Below are 17,235 nucleotides of genomic sequence, written 5' to 3'. Positions count from 1 at the left end.
GCTTTCTCTCAGTTGGATTCTCTGACATCCTTCTACAACCACAAATATTCTTAATTAACAGTTGGTTTTTTTTTTTTTTTGCTGGTTAAACCTGGAGTTTTCTGCTTGCCAGCCTCCAGATTTATGTTCCATTCCTGGAAGAGCCAGAAAGTAGAATCCTGAAGTGAGATCCTCGAGGAGCTGGAGACATCAGCTATCCCACTGCAGTGCGTGGGTGATGCAGGCCCTGGGCCTTCATTTCCTGTCTGACAGGAGATGGTAATGAAAAGACATCCTTTCCTTAATCCTTTTTCTGTAACCTTTTAGCAGATGGGATCTGTCTTCCCGCTCTGCTCTGGATCCCAAGTCTCACTGCTATTTATTGTTCCAGATCGGGCTCTGGTTGTGCTCCATGTTCATCTGCACAAAATGCAGCTGTTGCCTTCATAGTTTAGGAGAATTCAGGGTGTTCCCCTGTCCCATTTGTTTGGACACCTACGGGCTGCCAGCTTGGGTATCTACTTACAAAGTGCTACTTCTGCTCCCATTTTCTAGGGAGAAAACCTGATTCCAGTCAGATCCGGGGCGCGCGACCCTCTTAACCTGGAGAGCACAATTTTGTAACAGCGTTCAATTCCCGTCACTGCGAGGATTCCTGTTTCCCATTCTGGAAAAGCAAACACCGGCTTGCCTGGATAACAGGGGGCATCCAGAGCTGCCGTGCCCGCAGCCCCAGGCGCGGGGTGCGTGGCGGTGTCTGTGCCGATGAATCCGTGCAGCAGAGCTCTGCCCACAGCCCTTTAATGCGAGTGACATCAAAGGCAAAGCCCTGCCTGCTGCCGGGGGGGACCCACAATGCAGCTCGGGACGCACTGGAGCAGCTCCAGGGCCGCTGGCATCGCTCCGCAGCCAGAGCCCCTCCATTGTCAGCCCTGGGGGGCCGGGCCCTGCATGGGGACACGGGGACAGGCCTGGCTTTAGGGGCTGTCCCCTGGGCTGGCTGGAGGAGGGGGTGTCGCCTGGCGCTCGGGTGGGCAGCAGGGCGCTGAGCCGCCGGCAGCCGGGGGGAGATGAGCTCGCAGGATGAGCAGTTCCCAGCAGCAGCCCCCGAGCCAGCGGCTGCCTCCGCCGAGGAGGGCATGACCTGGTGGTACAGGTGGCTCTGCAGGATTGCCGGGGTCATCGGGGGCATGTGTGAGTATCCCCTTCCCTCGCAGCCAAAAGCTCCCCCTCCTGCATGACAGAGCTCGTCTGGGGCTCCTGCCGCCTTCGGTGCAGGGCGGCTGTGCCGCGAAGGGCTTTGGGGCTCGTGGGTTGGTGCCGGCTCTGGCCGCCGCTTTGCTGTGTTTGGGGCCGAAGGGAGAGCGGGGGCCGTGCCTGGAGCGGGGTGGCTTCAGCTGCCCACGGGGGATGCGCTCTGTGCTCACCGGACCTGCTGAGCTTTGGCACCCGGGGCAAATCCCCGAGCTTCTCCTTGGGCACGGCACTCCTGGCAGCGATGGGAGCGGCAGCTGAGCCCCTGCTGCTGCAGGAGGGCTGTGGGCAGGCAAATTAGATGATTTTACTGTGAGCACCAGGCCCAGAGGGGTCAGGTGAGGGCTAGAAGAGCGGCCACAGGGTTTGGTTCATCCTATTTGACTTTTGGGTGTTTATATGTTCCTGCAACTTGTTTTTTTTCCCCCCCCATCCTGACTGTCAGAGCGTGTTTCCTGTTACTCCTGTTGCTGATTGCAGAAGGCCTGCCCGTGGGTTTTACTGAAGGCGAAGAATGCTTTTGGTTTGTGCTGTGTGTTTTTAAGGGGTTGAGTAGGACACAGAGAATGGAGCTGCAGACGCAGAGTGAGTTGGCTGAGCTCGGAATTACCTGCTGCTGAAAAAAATTTTCCCAGGGAAAGAGTCTCAGCAACTTTGCCAGGAATCAGCCTGTCCTGGAGTGCTGTTTTGCTACATTCTGTGGAGAGATTAATAGCTCTTAAAAGCGGGAGGGACTGTTATGACCGCTTAGTCTGATCTCCTGCAGAGCACAGGATGGAGAATTTCTTCTGCTTCAGGTCCACGACTTCAAGTTAAACAAGAGGATTTCTCAGCCAGTGCAGTCAGCCCTGATTTATTCCATCAGCTGGAGCTTTGTGTCTGATTCCCCTCTCCCCCTGCCCCTTCCCATGCCTGCCTTTTGCCTCGGGTCTGGGCTGCACAACCCCACGGTGTTTTTGGAGCTGACATTTGCACCCTGTGCTATCGCTGGGCAGGCTCCTGACAGCCCTTTTTGGCCGGGCTGGTAAAACATGTGCTGCTCTCACCGTTTCATGTCCTAGGTGCTGAAATTCTGGAGGTGTGACAGGATTTGGTGGGACTGCTCTGATGGGGCCAAACGCCGCGGCCTCGCCGTGCCCTGCCGGAGGCCCCCGCGCTCCTGGCCCGGCCGGCAGCCAGGAGAACCAGCTGGGAAGTGTCTGTGGAGCAGTCCCAGGTGGGGGTTCAGAGCAGCAGCATCTTTCCCACGGGCTGTAGCTGTAGCTGGAGCCTCGGCGCTTTTCCTGCGCTTCTGTCCCGTGCAGAGCTCAAGGTGACGTGGATGGAGGGTGAGGAGCTGATGGGTCACGCTGGTGGCACTGCCAGCCTCGTGCTAGAGCTGCTCCTGAGTGCCTTCAAAGTGCAAGTTTATTTTTTTCCCCCTCTCTGTCTTTATGTTTCAAAGCAGCTGAATTATACTTGGATTATTTTCCCAACCTTTTGTTCACGGCTCTGCGAACTCGTGGCTTGTTTTTACAGGAAAGATGAGAGTTTTATGTATTTGGGTGAGTCTGGGAGAAGCTTTTGGAAGAAGAGCCAGGTTCTTAAGAGGGTTTGCCAAAGATCTGGGGAGTGACAGCTTGCTCTGGAGCCCTGTCTCTTTATCAGGCAGAGAACGAGGCACAAACTCCCCTTATGAGCAGGGAAAAGGGAGATTGTGGAAAAAACAACCAGTGCCCCATGCTACCAACATTCCTCTTCAAAATGCTGCTTGTTCAGCATCACCTTGTTGAAGGTGGATGGTTTGGAGAAGAGGTGATGAATAATCCAGCGTGGCTAAGGTTTGCTGCTGTTCTCACAGCTCGCTGTGAAAGAACAGAACTAATTTATAAGGATTGTGAGCAACTGGATTGTGGTGCTGGATTATTTCTTACAGAAGGAAAAATTCCCTCAGAAAGGAAGAGAAACATCGTTAGCGGAGGTGAGACCAGCAGACAACATCTGCCACATGCAAACACCTGCAGCCACAACTTGCTTCAGCCAGAAAAATCCGAGGGCTGGAGCAAGAACCAGACAGACAAGGTTCAGGATCCGCTTCTGGCTCTTGCACGCTCTGGCTTGGTGACCTTGGCCAAGTCCCTTCTCTCCCTTGTGTTCCTGTTTGTAATGGGACGAGGAGAGCCTGTGGCTTTTGTAAAACGCTCTAGGAGCAAAAATAAGTTTGTGTTGAGGACAGTGACCAGCTGCTGGAAATGAATAGAGCCTTTGTAGGGAAGGGTGTCCTTCCCCCCTCATTTTAGCTCCCAGTTATTTGTGCTTCCTCAGGGATTCGGGATGGGACAGCAGTTAAACAAATGGCAGAACTGTCTGTCTCCCATAGCTTACGTGCCACTGAGCATTATCTGCATTTTAAGCCTGTTGTGAGGCCTGCGTTCAAAAAGAAAATCTTTCAAAAAGAAGCCTCTGGCTTGGCAGGGGTGGGATCAGGTTCCTGCCTCAGGAGCTGATCCTGCCCCGGCGGGACAAGGATGTTCCAGGCTGCTGTGGGATGAGCAGCTCTGCAAAGGAGACCCAAGGTCACCGAGTTGTTCTGTGTCTCTGTGGCTGTTGGCAGCAGCTCTGGGGGCAGTGCTCCTGTGATCCCAAACCTTTGACTCCTTTCCTGCTGACGTGGGGCTTGCTCAGCTCTGCTTCCTGGGTCATTAGTCCTCTGGCAAGCGGGGTGGTTGCTGAGCCAGGACTGCTGCAGGGTTGTTTTGGAGTGTTTGAGGACAAAACCAAACCAGAACCGTGGCAAAACAACCCCTGGTTGGTTTGATTAGGAAAAAAAACTTGCTTGGAAAAGAACATTCTGCTTCCCTTGGTTTGTTGTGTGGTGGAGACCTGCTGGGAACTGCCCAGACCTCTGTGCTCTGCTGTGCTGCTCAGCAAGGCAGGGTCCTGCCCCAGCCCTGGCTGTGTTGTGGGGATAGCTGAGAGGCTTTGCTGTTCTGCTGATTATAAAGTGCCAGAAAGTCACTCAGCGTTATTGTCAGGGGTGTCCTTTCCTGGGGGACAACAAATGCTTCCCTCAAGCTCCTCTTCCATCAGCATCCAAGGGTTTGGTGGTCACAGGGAATTGGAACCCCCCGTGTTGTGCCCACAGCTCCCAGGAATCCTGCTTGCCATTGCTTTTCCAGCTCCCAGGAATCCTGCTTGCCATTGGTCCTCTCCAGCTGTTTGCAAGTGTGACCATGAACAGATCATCCCACCCCAGTGCCTCAGTTTCCCCTGCAATGTGGGGACACTGACACCTGTCCCTGTGGGATGGGAGGATGAGAAATGCCCATGGAGCACAGGTACTAACACATCCTCTGGTGTATCCCCTCTGCTAGCTGATCTTGTTCTTGCAGGATTCTCAAAAAGATTTTGGGTCCTGTGGAATTAGTTCTAGGAAGTGTTAAAAAATAACATTTTTTGGTGTTTCCTAAGACCAGGAGGTCATTTGCTTGTGGGATGACCTTCGATGACCTTGCCTGCAATTCTGCTTCCCAGCCTGGTAAACGAGGATAACTATTTTTAAAGGAACTTTGAGGATTCAGCACTGACTGTTTAAAAGAAACCTTGCAAGCATGTGCCAGGCTTTTGAAGGTCAGGGCTGCTCACAGCAGCTCTGCTCAGGGATGCCCTTAGCATACACTTGAAATCCCCAATCCAGGGCTGGTCTCGTCCTCAGAGAGGGACTCTGCTGCTCTCCATCATCCCCAAGACAGGCTTTAAAGGCTATAGAATTAATTTTAGCTGGAGTTTTGCAGTGTGATGTAGTTTACTCAGCCCGTGTTCCTGCCCTCCCACCTGGGCTCAAGTTCCCGGTGCCGGCTCCGGCATTGGCAGAGGGAAGGAGCCATATCAGGTGCTGGGAACACTCTGCAAGTTTAATGAGGCAGCAAGGAGGTGGATGCAGCTCAGCTTGGTTGCTGCTGCCTGATTCCCCTCCCTGAGTTACAGAGCCAGGATTTTTTTGGGCTTTATTCACTTGCTTTTGTGTTATCAGAGACCCAAACTTGGCTCTTTTCTGCCCGTGTCTGGTGAAGCTGCACAGAAGCAGCAGCGAGTGGCAGAGGCTGGGTTCACCTCTGCTGTGTTTATTATTTGCCTCTGTGCAAGTCCTGTGTGTGCTGAACTTGCCCTGTGTTGCTCAGAGATGGAGCCTGTCCACCTTGGGACAAAGCAGTAATTCCTTGGCACACAAAATCCAGGTGCACGTCCTGGGCTCCATGTGGAAGCAAATGCTGTTCAACACAAGGGAAATAATTGTTGGAACAGCACTCAGAGCAAAAGGATACCAGAGGAGGGCTCTTCCCAGCGTTCCAGGCTCCTTTTGGGCCACCAGACCTTTCTGCCCCCCCTCCTGTGCTGCTGTGCAGTGCCCACAGTGCAGACCAAGGGCGCATGGGGTTGGTCTTTGTGGTCACTGAAAGCCTCTTTCTTTCCAGCCTGTGCCTTTGCTGGTCTCTGGAACTGTGTCACCATCAACCCCCTGAACATTGCAGCCGGCGTGTGGATGATGTGAGCAGAGTTTCTTTTCATTTTCCTGCTGGGAGGGAGGTGTTGTTAACCAGACCCCACTGAAGGGGACAGATCTGCCCTACGTGGGCAGTGGATGGGAGTGAAATGCCCGTCATGCTCTGGGAATTGCCAGATCTTGCTCCATCAGGCAGGTTGAAATGTTAGGTTATTCTATTTATATGACTTCTTTACGCATTTTTAGGTAAATACTGAGATACCCTTGTCCGAAATAAGTCTGGGGCAGCAGGGCTTGGAAGTTTGGAAATTATTAAGATGCAGGGGGGAGCACAGTGGGGTCCAGCCTCACCATTTCCTTCACCTGCATGGAGCATGGAGTGTCCGGTCTCTGTGGGGCTGGGGGGCATTGCTGACCCTCACTCTGGGTGACTACCCAGCAGGATTAACTCTGGTTTGCTCTCTCTGGAGGCTCAACGCCTTCATCCTGTTCCTGTGTGAGGCCCCTTTCTGCTGCCAGTTCATCGAGTTCGCCAACGCCGTGTCCGCGAGGGCCGACAGGCTGCGGGCCTGGCAGAAAGCAGCTTTCTACTGCGGGTGAGGAGGATGCTCCTGGGGGATGGTGGTGCACACATCCTGGGGAATGAACATCCCTGCATCCCGTGGGGAGCGGGGCCCGGCTCTGAGGGCTGCCCCTGTCTTCCAGGATGGCCGTGTTCCCCGTCATGCTCAGCCTGACGCTGACCACGCTCTTCGGTAACGCCATCGCCTTCGCCACCGGGGTGCTCTACGGCCTGTCAGCCCTTGGAAAGAAGTAAGAGAGGTCCAGCTGCTCGTGGAGGGCAGGGAAGGGGGAGATGGAGCTCCAGGCCTTGCCCCATCTGCCTCTCTAAGTCTCTGCTTTCCTCTTGCACAAACTGGGCTGAGGGGTAAATGTGGCCAGAGAAAATCTGCCTCATCTCAGAGCCCTGGGAGGGAAGGTCCTGGGGGTTGCTGAAGCTCTGAGCTTTTGGGAATCCAGACCAGGTTGTCCTGAGGGTCCCACTCCTCTTTCTGCAGCTGTTGGGTGGATGGACCCAGCTCTGGGGCAGAGAGCAGCTTTGGGGGATTGGAGAGGGACAGCAAGTCTGGTTTCCCTCCTGGAATCCCTTGGCATGGAGAGCCAGGCCCCAGCTGGGCCATATCTCTGCCATCCCCACGCTCTCCCTTCTCTCCACAGGGGAGATGCCATTTCCTACGCCCGCATCCACCAGCAGCAGAAGCAGATGGATGAAGAGAAGCTCACGGGGACCCTGGAGGGACAGGCTCTCTGAAGGACACGAGCTCGGGGCAGCCTCTCCTGGACACTGAGATGGTGAAGATGTGGAAATCCACTCTGCCCTTCCCTCTGTCTGCTCCACTCCCTGCTACACCACGATTTCCCTGGACACTGCAGCAACTGGAAATCTCAGGGGCTGGGGCAGGCTGTGTCCTCTCCTCACACCAGCAGCCAGACCTCAGCACGTCGCTTCCTCTCTCAACCCTCCACCCAATATCTCATTTTTTAATCTTTTTTTTTTTTTTTGCTGCAGAGGTGCTGGCTCTCTAAGTGCTGCTTTCCCAGCCTTTTTTTTTTTGGAGTGCCCCTTTGGGAACTGCCCTCTGGATGGCTGAGGAGGGACAGAGGACCTGCCAGTGCAGGTTCTGTGTGTTTAGGAACACTCTCTGGGATGGCCCTTCCCAGGCACAACACCTAAACCAGGGTTTGCAAAACCCCCTGGTGCTTTAGCTTGGTCTTCTTCCACTGGGTCTGTTTTAATACGAGACCAGGCACTGGAGGCGTCGCTGCACAGGAAAGGACTTCCAGCAAAAACCCATATAAAGATAAAATCCATCTCTGCAGGGGAGCTGCCAGAGCTGCTGGGCAGATCCTGGGGCCTACAAAGCACAGTCCCTGCTTCCTCTGGATACAGCTGCAGGCAGTTACTGCAATTTACTTGAATTATAAGAATTAATTACTTTGTCTTAATAAGGGCACATTTCTTAAGCCTCGCTGTTTTACTGGGGGAGAAGGGAAACAAGGTGTGCTGTACCTCAGCTGAAAAGGGCGTTGCTTCTCGAGCCAGGTGGGATTTTTTGCTGGTGTGAGGGTACAGATGTGCAAGAGCATTCCTGCCTCGTTAGCCTGGGACTCTGCTCTGTTACCTCCCTGCATCCCTCTGTGAAGGGACCTGCTCTTTGCTTGCCTGGTACGGCCTTCGTCTTTGGGACTGTGAATTTTTGCATTAATCCAGAGCTGGTTTTGTATGGGAAGGTGGCACATCCTTCCTGTGCAAGCAGAGAGGTGGCTGCACCACTTCAGTGTGGACAGCTGGGATGTTTTACTTTATTATTCCAGGCACTCTCTGTGGTTTTCACATTTTATTTTCTGTTTACTTTGTACCACGAGGTACAAAACTGCTCACTAAGTCCAGATCCCCCTCTTCTCGTCACAGTTCGTCCTGGGGATTTTAATTTATTTGATTTTTATATGGTTGCTTTTTGTTTTGATTAGGAAAAAGGGGAATAATTTATTTCTAGTTATTTAAGTATTTTGATGGGGCTCATTTTCTCTGGATATAGGAGAAAGGAGTGCTCTGTTTCCTGTCCTTCACAGGGCTGCCTCATTTCACCAGGGGTCTCTGAATCCAGAGACAGCCCTGGCTGCTGCAAAATCCAATTTCAGCCTTCAGAGTGTTTCTCAGACTCTTCCAAAGAAGTGTGTTGTCCTTTGACCCCTTTGTCTTGTTCTGGCCCACAAGCTTGACAAACTGTGTTTCCCCCCTCTTCTGGGAGAGAGAAGGGAGGAAAACTGGGCTGTAACTGCTGAATTGGGGAAGCCACCAGCACTCTGTGTCCCCATTTGAATCCTTGGGTACAGAGGGGTTGTGCTGTGGTCTGAGAAATGCTGCTGGAGGCCGGGTGCTGTCTGTCAGAGGGGTCTCAGCCCATGCTGAGAACTCTTTTTAGACCCTGCCCTTCCTCAAGCTGGCTCCTGTGAGCTGCTGCTTCTGCCCTGGGGCTCAGGAGCTGTGAGGATTCACACTGGTTAGGATTTCCAGAGGCCCTTGCAGCTGGATGTGGCCCTTTTTGTGCTAAGCCCCATTCCTCCCGGCCTTTGAACTGGGATTGCTCTGACACCCCTTGTCTGGGATGCAGAGCAGGCACCACCAGCCTGGATTTTTTCCATAAAGGCAGGTTTTTTCCATAAAAGCTGTGCTGGGTTGGAGCCCCCAGCCCTGGGCTGATCCCTGGTGCTGAATGCAGTGCGTGGGCCATTGGCCCACAGGCTCCTGCTGCCTGCAGGGATGGGTGCTGCAGGAGGAATCTGGGATACTCCAGAGGGAATAACCTGTGGGTGCTGCAAGGGCAGCGTCCTGCCTCAGGAATGGGCACGTGCTTTGATTTCAGGGGGATGTGGGGAGTTCTGTAGTGTTTAGTAGAGGAATGTTGCAGAGTGATGCATGTAAATGTCTCTGGTAGTGACAGCTTTGCTCTGTGAGTAGTTCTGCAGTAGCTTTAGTGACAGGAGGCGAAAGGCAAAGCAGAGGTGAAGGGCTGAGACTTCCAGGGTGCTCTGAGGAAGCACAGAACTGGTGGGACCCTCGTTGGCTTAGTCTGACTGTCCTCCTGCCATGGCTCCTGGGGCTGGGGCAGCTGGGTGCTGGGTGCTCCTTGACACAGCTCTGCACCCTTGGCACTGAGGCAGAAGTCCCAGCAGTGCTGTCACCGTGTGTTTTGTGGCAGCAGGGTCCGACCCTGGGGCTGAGGCAAGGGAACAATCTGCATCAATCTGCCACTGTGAGCGGGTGGCAAAGCTCAGCCCTGAGCTGAAAATGGGCCTCAGGGACTCCTCTGAAAGAGCCAAGCTGGAGCCTTTGGCCACAAGTGCTTGAAGGGTCTGTGCCTGCCACACTGGAGGTGTCTCAGATCTGTGCTCCAAGCGTGGTTACTCCTACAGGGGCCTGTCTGGAGTGGGAACCCTTGGGAATTTTGGCTGGTGTGTGCAGCTGGAACCAAGCTGGATGCTGCCACCATTGCAGACAGGCTTGGTGACAGCACCCATGGCTTTTAAGAGCTGTAGTGACAGCCAGTGGATGGTCTCACCTCCGTGTGGGCCTGCTTGGTGGAGATAGGAAGGAGCTTTAGAGTAGTAGCATCGCAGTAGTTAAATGCCAGTGCATGGTGGTTGTTAGTTGTGTTTAGAGGCACCCTCGGGGTGCTTGGAGCTGTGCAAGGACAAACGAAGTTCAAACCCTGCTCTGGAGGTTTCCCAGGCTCAACCCAACCCCTGCTGAGGGCATCCAGGCCAGATGGCTGATCAACAGGGGCTCTGTGGAAGAGGTTCTGCTCGGAAAGGAGACGATGTGAGAGCTCGAGGGCGGGCGATGCGCTGAGGACAGCGAGTTGTTGGCCCCAAGAGTGGAAGGACCCCTGGGGAGCAGTGGCCTGTCACAGCAGTCACCAGGGCAGCATTTATGCACTGTGCCACTCTTCCACGCCTGTGCCACTCGTGCGTGGCAGCTCCGTGTCCCCTGGGGCTGCCCACTGTGCGTGAAGAGCAGAGCAGAGCTCTCTGCTCTGGGCAGGAGCTGCTTTTGTAACACCCATTGATTCTCTGTGTGTGCAGTGAATAAAGAGACCATTCTACCTCTGGAAAGAGCCACTGTGATTTCTCAGACTCCAAACGTTGTAGCAAAAGCCCTCGGACTTTCTATGCTGAAGAAAGGAGGTCACTCAGAGAATGCTTCTCCACTGAGGTCCTTGCAGGAGCTGAAGAGTCCAACCTCATTTCCTAGTGGGGCATTTCCTCCTTAGGCCGAGCCCTGGGAAGCTCAATTCATCTCTGTCATTTTTTCCTCAGGAAAAAACATCCACTGTCTTCAGGGAAGGGTTTCACTGAAGTGAAGATATCGAGACCTGGTCCATAGCCATGTGAGAAAGAGAATGCTCAAGCACAGGGCTGCCAGAAATCCTGATCTTCAGAAGGTCAGTGGAAACCAGAGGCTCTTGAGACCTCTCATAGTCAGGCCATGCTTAGAAAAAGTTGTGTTCCAGCCAGGGCTGAACATCTTTCTGGAAAAGGGTCTCAGCAGCAAAGGGTAGGTTTAATACTGAATGTTTTCTGTGTTTTTTATTTTGGCCCATCACTCTCCCTCTGTCCTAGGCTGTTTTAAATTAATGCTGTGATAAAGCACATCTTCTCTTAGGTGATTTCTCGTCTCCTGCTGCAGGAGAGTGAAATGGCAGCTGGCACATCTGGAGGGCTGGGTCAAACAAGCTGTTTTACCCCCTGCTTCCTTGTGACAGCAGGCTGAACGTCCCAGGAATGGGAGGATGCCAGCATTTCTACCAGCCCTCGGGGTGCCAAGTGCATTTCAGGAGCTTGGACAAGTGCTTGGGCACATCATGTCCCAGCCCAGCCTTTGTGCTTCTGCCCTTTTGGGAGGAATCAGGTTGGACTCAGCAAGGCCATTTGTTCCTCACAGCCACAACCACCTCCTGCAGCCATGTTTTACCTCGGGTTAGCTCTAAAAAAATACTTTATAAAAAGTCCTTAATCTTTCAGGACACACAGGAAAGGGGTAAGACTGATTTGCTACTAACTATGCAGTTGAAATCTCAAAGTGATGGAGGTGGAGGCTTCACACAACCGTGGTGGAGGCACATCCACCTCCCTCTTTGTGGGTGGGTCAGACCCCACGGTGGGAAGGACCCACCCTAGCACAAGGTGTTGTCAGTACTCACTGTGTCTTTCCTACAGGGAATCACTTGCACTACAGCTGAATGTTTGTCTGTTCCCGTTCTTTTGTCCTGGGTCGTCTTTGTGAGCTGTATTTGATCTTGTTCATTAGGCTTCTAGTGTAATGTGTGTTTTTAGAGCAATAAAATGTGGCAGCTTTTTATACAAAAGATCTGGCTCTGCCTCTTTCACAGTCCTTGAGTGCCTGAGGCTCCTCTGGGGAGCTGCAGGCTGCTGTGGTCTCCTTGTCACAGTCCTGCTCTGCCTCTCCCATCCCTGCCTTCTGTGCAAATCAAGGCAATGTCTTGCAGTTGGAAGCAAAGCTGTTTTATTCTTGCAGCTACATGATGAGCTTTTGCCAGAACGGCTCCAGCTCTAAACTCTGCCCCTGCCAAGCCCTCAGACTCTCAGAGGACAACCATGGTGTCCTGTCACAGCCACACCTTTATTCTTCCAGGGCACCTCTGTCTCCTGGCCCTGGTTGCCTGCTCCCATCCCGGGGACTGACAGGTTGTGCAGAGAGCCACAGGTAGTGTTGGGTGATAGGAAGAGAAGGTAAAGTTCCCGCTGGCAACTTCTACAGCCAGAGCAAGATGATCATTGCTGCCCCTTCCTCTCCCACAGGGAGCTCCAGCTTCCACTTTCAGCAGCACAAGTTTGCTTTGCCCTCGAGCCTGGGCAAGGGCAGGTCCTACCTCAGGAACGACCTCCGGCCAGTCCTGAAAAAGGCCTCGATCTGCTCCAGGGACCTGCCTTTGGTTTCAGGGACACAGCAGCCTGTGAATAAGATGTTCCCAGCACTGATGACGGCGAAGAACAGGAAGGGCACCTCGAGGCTGAAGGCATTCTGGAAAGTGGGGCAGAAAACAGCTGTGAGCTGGCGCAGAGAGGGGCTGAGGAGGGGACCCGCCCCGGGCAGTACCCACCGCGGCTGGGAGGAAGAACTGGGTCAGGGTGAAGGCTGTCAGCCAGCTCACGACCACACAGAGGCCCGAGGCCACCCCACGGGCTTTGAGAGGGAGGATCTCCGACATCAGCAGCCAAGTGATGGGGCCCCAGCCCATGGCATAACCTGCAGGGGAGGAGGGGAAGGGAGTGAGGCTTTGAAGGCCCCTGAGGAGTGGAGAAGAGCCCTGTGTGATCCTGCCCTGCCACCCCAGCAATCATTATCTCCCCCATTTGTGTCATTCCTCAAAGTGACTTCAGATGCCATCTTTCTTGCTTTTCCAGGGACATCTGCCTTCCTTCCAACTCCAAACCCAATCTCCTTGCTCCGTGTCACCCTGCCTTGGATGAGAAACACCCTCCCCTGGCTGGTGGCCAGTCCTGTGCTCTCTGCACCTACCCATGATGAAGAACATGATTGCCAGGAGGGGGATGAGGGTGATGTAGTTTGTCGGCTCAGCAGGGAGGTTGGCAGAGCTCACCAGGGTCGTGTTGGCCACGGTGCCATTGTGAGAAGCTGGCACGAAGTGGATGTAGAGCCCCATGGTCAGGTTGGAGACCAACATGACACCAGCTGTGGAGAGAGGCACAGTGGGAATGATGGGTGAGTGATCCCCTCCATGCCAAGCTCCTGGGAATGCTCCTGCGGAGGAGCTGAACCACCACCAAGGGAAAGAGACCTCCCTGCCTCCCTTCCTGAGCCCTGTAGGGCTGAAGTTTCCACTCCTGCACATTTGCAGAGCTCCTGAAAATCCTTCCATAAGAGCTTCCCTTGGGGAGAGAGTGGGAGAAGCAGAGAGAGCCATACCTGATACAAAAAGGAGGATCTTCCTCCCAGCTTTATCCATCGACACAGCAGCGATGGCCACCGAGGACAGACGCACCAGGCCAACCAGAGCTGCGTCGTACTCTGGTTTCTGCAAAAAACCAGTGGGGAAGCTGAGCTGGGGGAAGGGACAGGTTCCTACAGCTTCTGCCTTTGGCTGATGACTTGGCCAGAGCTGTTCTCAGAGTAAGAGACTGGAGAAGATGAGCCTGAAGCTCAGAGGAGGAGAGCGAGGAGACAGTGGGGCCTGTCCTGCTCCTCATCCTCATGCAGCATTTTGCAGGGCAGGTGCTTTAAAAAAGGCGGTTTCATGTCTGTAGGGAGCTGAGAGCATTGGGCAACCCTCACTGAAGCCCAGGCAGCCCGAGCAGGGCCCAGAGCCCAGGGCTCACCAGGATGACCGATGTTTTCTTGAATATTGGCTGCAGGTACACGAGGATGCAGGTGACCCCCGAGAGCTGCTGCAGGAACCTCATTCCCGCCGCGATCAGGATGGGCTTGTAAAGGAAGGGGTCCTTGAGCTCAGCACAGGAAACCCGACGGCTCTGGAGGGGACAAAGGCAGAAACACAAGGTGCTAGCACCTATGGGAACCACCTGGCATCCATTTTGCAGTTTTCATGTTACATCTCCCCGTGCTGAGCTTCCTCACCTGCTTCCTCACGCTGTCCTTGATCTGCTCGTACTCCCGGGCATAATCTGTGTCCTCACCCCGCAGCCAGCACAGGGAGCCCAGGGCTTCATCCTCCTTCCCCTGGGAGAGCAGGAACCGGGGCGAGTTGGGCATGAAGCAGAGCAGGAGCACCATGGCAAGCACCGGCACCTCCCCGGCCACGGCCAGCCAGCGCCAGTCCAGGACCAGCCCTGCCAGAGCAGCACAGTTAGGGGGCAAACACTCAGGAATGGGTGTCCTGGCCTTGCCTCCACCTGGGCACCCCAATGAGTTAATTTAATAAGCCCAGCAGGAAAAATAGTAATAATAATAATAAAAAAATAATTGCACATATTTTCTCCTACTAAAGCAGTGTTTCAAGCAGTATTATATGGAGAAATTCCAGCAAATCTGGGAGTATCCAGCAAGATCCTGCAGCAAAGGTGATGCTCAGGAATATCATCATGTGCTGCCCTCCAGCCCTGGCAAAGCCTCATCAGGACCTGGATCTGTGGGCACGGCGCTGGCCACGGGTCCATGTGGGCTATGGATTCATCCCTCAGAGCACACACACCAGGGCAAGGGGCGTGAATGACCCTGTCCAGCCCCCTCAGCGCAGCTGTGGTGGTGGGGACGAGGGGAACAGGCCCTCAGCTTGCTGAGAAGGTTGTTTATTTTAACTCCCTCTCCCCGCAGTCTTTCCCTGCACACGGAGACACCACGGAGGTACTTGCCCAGTGCGTACAGGACGAGGGAGCCCAGCACTGCCATGAGCTGGGGACAGGCACCCAGCATCCCCCTGACCCCCGGGTGGGAGATCTCCGAGATGTAAACCTGGAGAGGGACAACACACGCTTCACAGAGCTGCACATCCCCTCGTCACCCGCCCCCTGCCCTCTGTCACCTCGCAGTCATCCCCTGTGACCAGGGGAAACCCAAACTGCTGCGGAATTAGGTCTCGGGGTGGCGACCTGATGGGTCCAGCTGCATGTGGCCAGAGGACAGGACAGCCTGGCCGGCATCGCCACTTCCCTCCCTCCCCCCAGCGCGGGAGAAGTGCTCCAGCAACTCCGTTACTGGAAAGAGGTGCCCTGGTGTTACTCAACTCCTGCCTTCCCCTCTCTGTGAAACACGAGGGTGGCGTTCGGGAGGAAATAACTGCTGGGAGGAGCAGGGACTGAGGACCTGCCTTGTCTTTCCTGCAGGCGAGGAAGTCCAGCACCAACGGGCTCAGCCGGCTGGCCATGCCAGGGCTGCTAAATGAGGGCATCCTCCCCATCCCTGGCTGCTGACCTGCTGCATCCTCCCCATCCCCAGTGCCCCAGACACAGCCCTGGGGCTCTGCTGATGCCTCCGAAAAGCAGCGGGGTGCCCTAGCTCATCCACGGCACCACAGCACCTCCTGCCCTGCAGCCCCCAGCTCACCCACAGCACCTCCTGCCCCGCATTCCCCTGCCGCGTTACCGGGATGGAGGCGGAGGTCACTCCGCCGGCGTAGCCCGTCAGCAGCCGGCCCAGCAGCAGCATCCAGAGGCCCTGGGCTCCGGCCAGCAGCGCGTATCCCAGCGCCGAGGGCAGAGCCGAGAACATGATGCTCAGCTTGCGGCCCAGGCAGTCGTTGAGCAGCATCGTGCTGAGCCCGCCCGCCGCAGCTCCCAGCGTGAACACCGACTGCGGGGCATGGAGAGGGGCTGTGTGAGCCTGGCATCCCCCCGGGTACCCCCCGGCTCTGCCCCACCCTGGCGGGGATAACCCCGCTCCTTACCCCGAACCAGGGCGCTGTGTGAGCCTGGCATCCCCCCCGAGCATCCCCCGGCTCTGGCCCACCCTGGCGGGGATAACCCCGCTCCTTACCCCGAACCAGGGCGCTGTGTGCTGGTCCAGCCTCAGCGCAGGGTTGGGATGAGCCTCCAGGGCAGGGATGACGGGGGAGGGATAAACCAGGGCGAAGCCGAAGCTGAAGTTGCCCAGGACAGCGGCAAACACAGCCAGGTAGAGCCGCTTGTTGTGGAGGCTCCTGAGGGAGAGACAAGGACGTGCTGGATGCAGGCAGAAACTTAAACCCTGCTTCCCGCAGCCTTTGCCGAGGCTCTGGTGACACCCATGGAAGGATTTTCCTGGGGGAAGGCCCTGCACAGCCCCAAGCTGTTGGGTTTCTCTGAGCTCCTGCTCCACCGATGCTTCCCTCTGTGCCAGGCAGTTTTCAGGGGGTTCAACAAAGCAAGAAAAGCAGAAGCTGGAGCTGGGTGGCACCACGGACCCAGCGGCAGCCGGTTCATCCCAGCAGAGCAAGGAAAAGGTTCTTTCAAAGCCCCCGTGCCCCCCAGCAGCACCTCATGCCCCCGTGGGAGTCACACAAACCTGTCGTGCTTCCAAGCGGGCTCACCCAGCACCTCACATCGTTGGGCAGGATGAGGTTCTACCTCAAGGCAACTCAGGAACGGCAGGAATACGGAACAGCTCTTCCCCCAGCCCACTGCCCTCAGGATGGGGGGCACAACCTCTGCCCACCCTGTGGTCCCAGCCTGGTCCTTACCTCAGGTACTCCCTGTCGAGCCTCCTGGCAGTGCTCTCGGGGAAGGTGTGGTACGAGGAGCTCGTTTTCCTGACGAGGGGCTCGCGGTCACTGCGCTCCATGGCCGTGCGTGGCTGTGGCGGTGCCGGTGCTGCTGCGCTTGGGGCGGATGCTGGGGCTGCCCAGGGGAAGGGGAGGAAGAGGCAGCTGAAAGCGAAAGGGAAGAGGCTGCCTGGCCTTGCCTAATCAGAGAAATCTGTGCCTCGTGGGCTCGCGCCCGACTGCCCCTCGGCAGGAAACTGAGGGGGGCCGGAACACCAGCAGGAGAAGAGCCACGGGGTGACAGTGGCGGTGACAGTGGTGTCCTGCAGCCTTCACCCTGTCCAGATGGAAACCAAACCCTCCCACCCAGTGACACTTGCAGGGATGGTCCTCGCAGAGCTGTGTTCACCAGCAGAAATGTCCCTTTGCTAAGGCCGTATCTCTCCTGTTGAGGAACTGGTACCAGTCAGACTGGCCCAGTGCTGCCGCTATTTACAAGGGAAAATTCCATCTGTGGGCGTCTCCAGAGCCACCCCGGGGAAGGGTTTTCAGCTGAGAACAGAGATGGGGAAGAGGAAGGAGAGGAAAGCAGAGAGAGGTGAACGTGGAGTGGGCACAAGGAGCAGGGGATGGGGATGAAGGGCAGTGATGAGGATGGAAAAGGAGAGAGCAGCATCCCTGCCACCTTGGGCGGGCACCATGGGTGCCTTTACCCCCTCACCCTGATCCCCCCAGCCCCACAGGGCTCTGTGGGCAGCGTTGTGCTGGGACAGCTGCAGG

General features: G+C 55.5%; 2 protein-coding genes across 4 annotated transcripts; one reads left to right on the top strand and one right to left on the bottom strand.

Moving 5' to 3' along the window:
• Positions 1-288: 288 nt before the first annotated feature.
• CACFD1 (calcium channel flower domain containing 1) lies at positions 289-11,646 on the top strand. Of its 3 annotated transcripts, XM_048325054.1 has the most exons (6): positions 1,097-1,173; positions 2,295-2,449; positions 5,688-5,760; positions 6,187-6,312; positions 6,422-6,529; positions 6,935-11,646. In XM_048325054.1, exons 2-6 carry the CDS (start codon positions 2,341-2,343, stop codon positions 7,026-7,028), a joined length of 510 nt encoding a protein of 169 aa, XP_048181011.1. In that variant the 5' UTR covers positions 1,097-1,173; positions 2,295-2,340; the 3' UTR covers positions 7,029-11,646. The 3 variants fall into 3 exon arrangements, with proteins under 3 accessions (XP_048181010.1, XP_048181011.1, XP_048181009.1); XM_048325053.1 differs by lacking the exon at positions 2,295-2,449 and having other exon boundaries at positions 289-1,173; XM_048325052.1 differs by lacking the exons at positions 1,097-1,173; positions 6,935-11,646 and having other exon boundaries at positions 2,358-4,550; positions 6,422-6,533.
• Positions 11,647-11,763: 117 nt separating this feature from the next.
• SLC2A6 (solute carrier family 2 member 6) lies at positions 11,764-16,899 on the bottom strand. Its single transcript, XM_048325049.1, has 10 exons — positions 16,435-16,899; positions 15,753-15,915; positions 15,363-15,569; positions 14,633-14,732; positions 13,899-14,110; positions 13,640-13,792; positions 13,230-13,338; positions 12,822-12,995; positions 12,403-12,548; positions 11,764-12,323 (listed from the first exon to the last, which is right to left on the bottom strand). The coding sequence occupies exons 1-10, from the start codon at positions 16,533-16,535 to the stop codon at positions 12,168-12,170; spliced, it is 1,521 nt and encodes a 506-aa protein (XP_048181006.1). The 5' UTR covers positions 16,536-16,899; the 3' UTR covers positions 11,764-12,167.
• Positions 16,900-17,235: the final 336 nt, after the last annotated feature.

The sequence above is a fragment of the Corvus hawaiiensis genome, chromosome 21 (assembly GCF_020740725.1).
Source record: "Corvus hawaiiensis isolate bCorHaw1 chromosome 21, bCorHaw1.pri.cur, whole genome shotgun sequence".
Lineage (NCBI taxonomy): Eukaryota > Metazoa > Chordata > Aves > Passeriformes > Corvidae > Corvus > Corvus hawaiiensis.
Note: the sequence above shows the minus strand (reverse complement) of the source record. Positions and strands in the feature narration are given on the sequence as shown.

What these genes read in the sequence shown, in the direction of transcription:
- CACFD1 (XM_048325052.1), top strand. Translation starts at nt 4,274, where the DNA reads ATGCTTCCCTCAAGCTCCTCTTCCATCAGCATCCAAGGGTTTGGTGGT. An exon ending in GAAATGCCCATGGAGCACAG is followed by an intron (nt 4,551 to 5,687) that starts GTACTAACACAT and finishes CTTTCTTTCCAG; the next exon opens with CCTGTGCCTTTGCTGGTCTC. An exon ending in GCAGCCGGCGTGTGGATGAT is followed by an intron (nt 5,761 to 6,186) that starts GTGAGCAGAGTT and finishes CTCTCTCTGGAG; the next exon opens with GCTCAACGCCTTCATCCTGT.
- SLC2A6 (XM_048325049.1), bottom strand. Translation starts at nt 16,535, where the DNA reads ATGGAGCGCAGTGACCGCGAGCCCCTCGTCAGGAAAACGAGCTCCTCG. An exon ending in CTCGACAGGGAGTACCTGAG is followed by an intron (nt 15,916 to 16,434) that starts GTAAGGACCAGG and finishes TCTCTCCCTCAG; the next exon opens with GAGCCTCCACAACAAGCGGC. An exon ending in AATCATGTTCTTCATCATGG is followed by an intron (nt 12,549 to 12,821) that starts GTAGGTGCAGAG and finishes CCTCCCCTGCAG; the next exon opens with GTTATGCCATGGGCTGGGGC.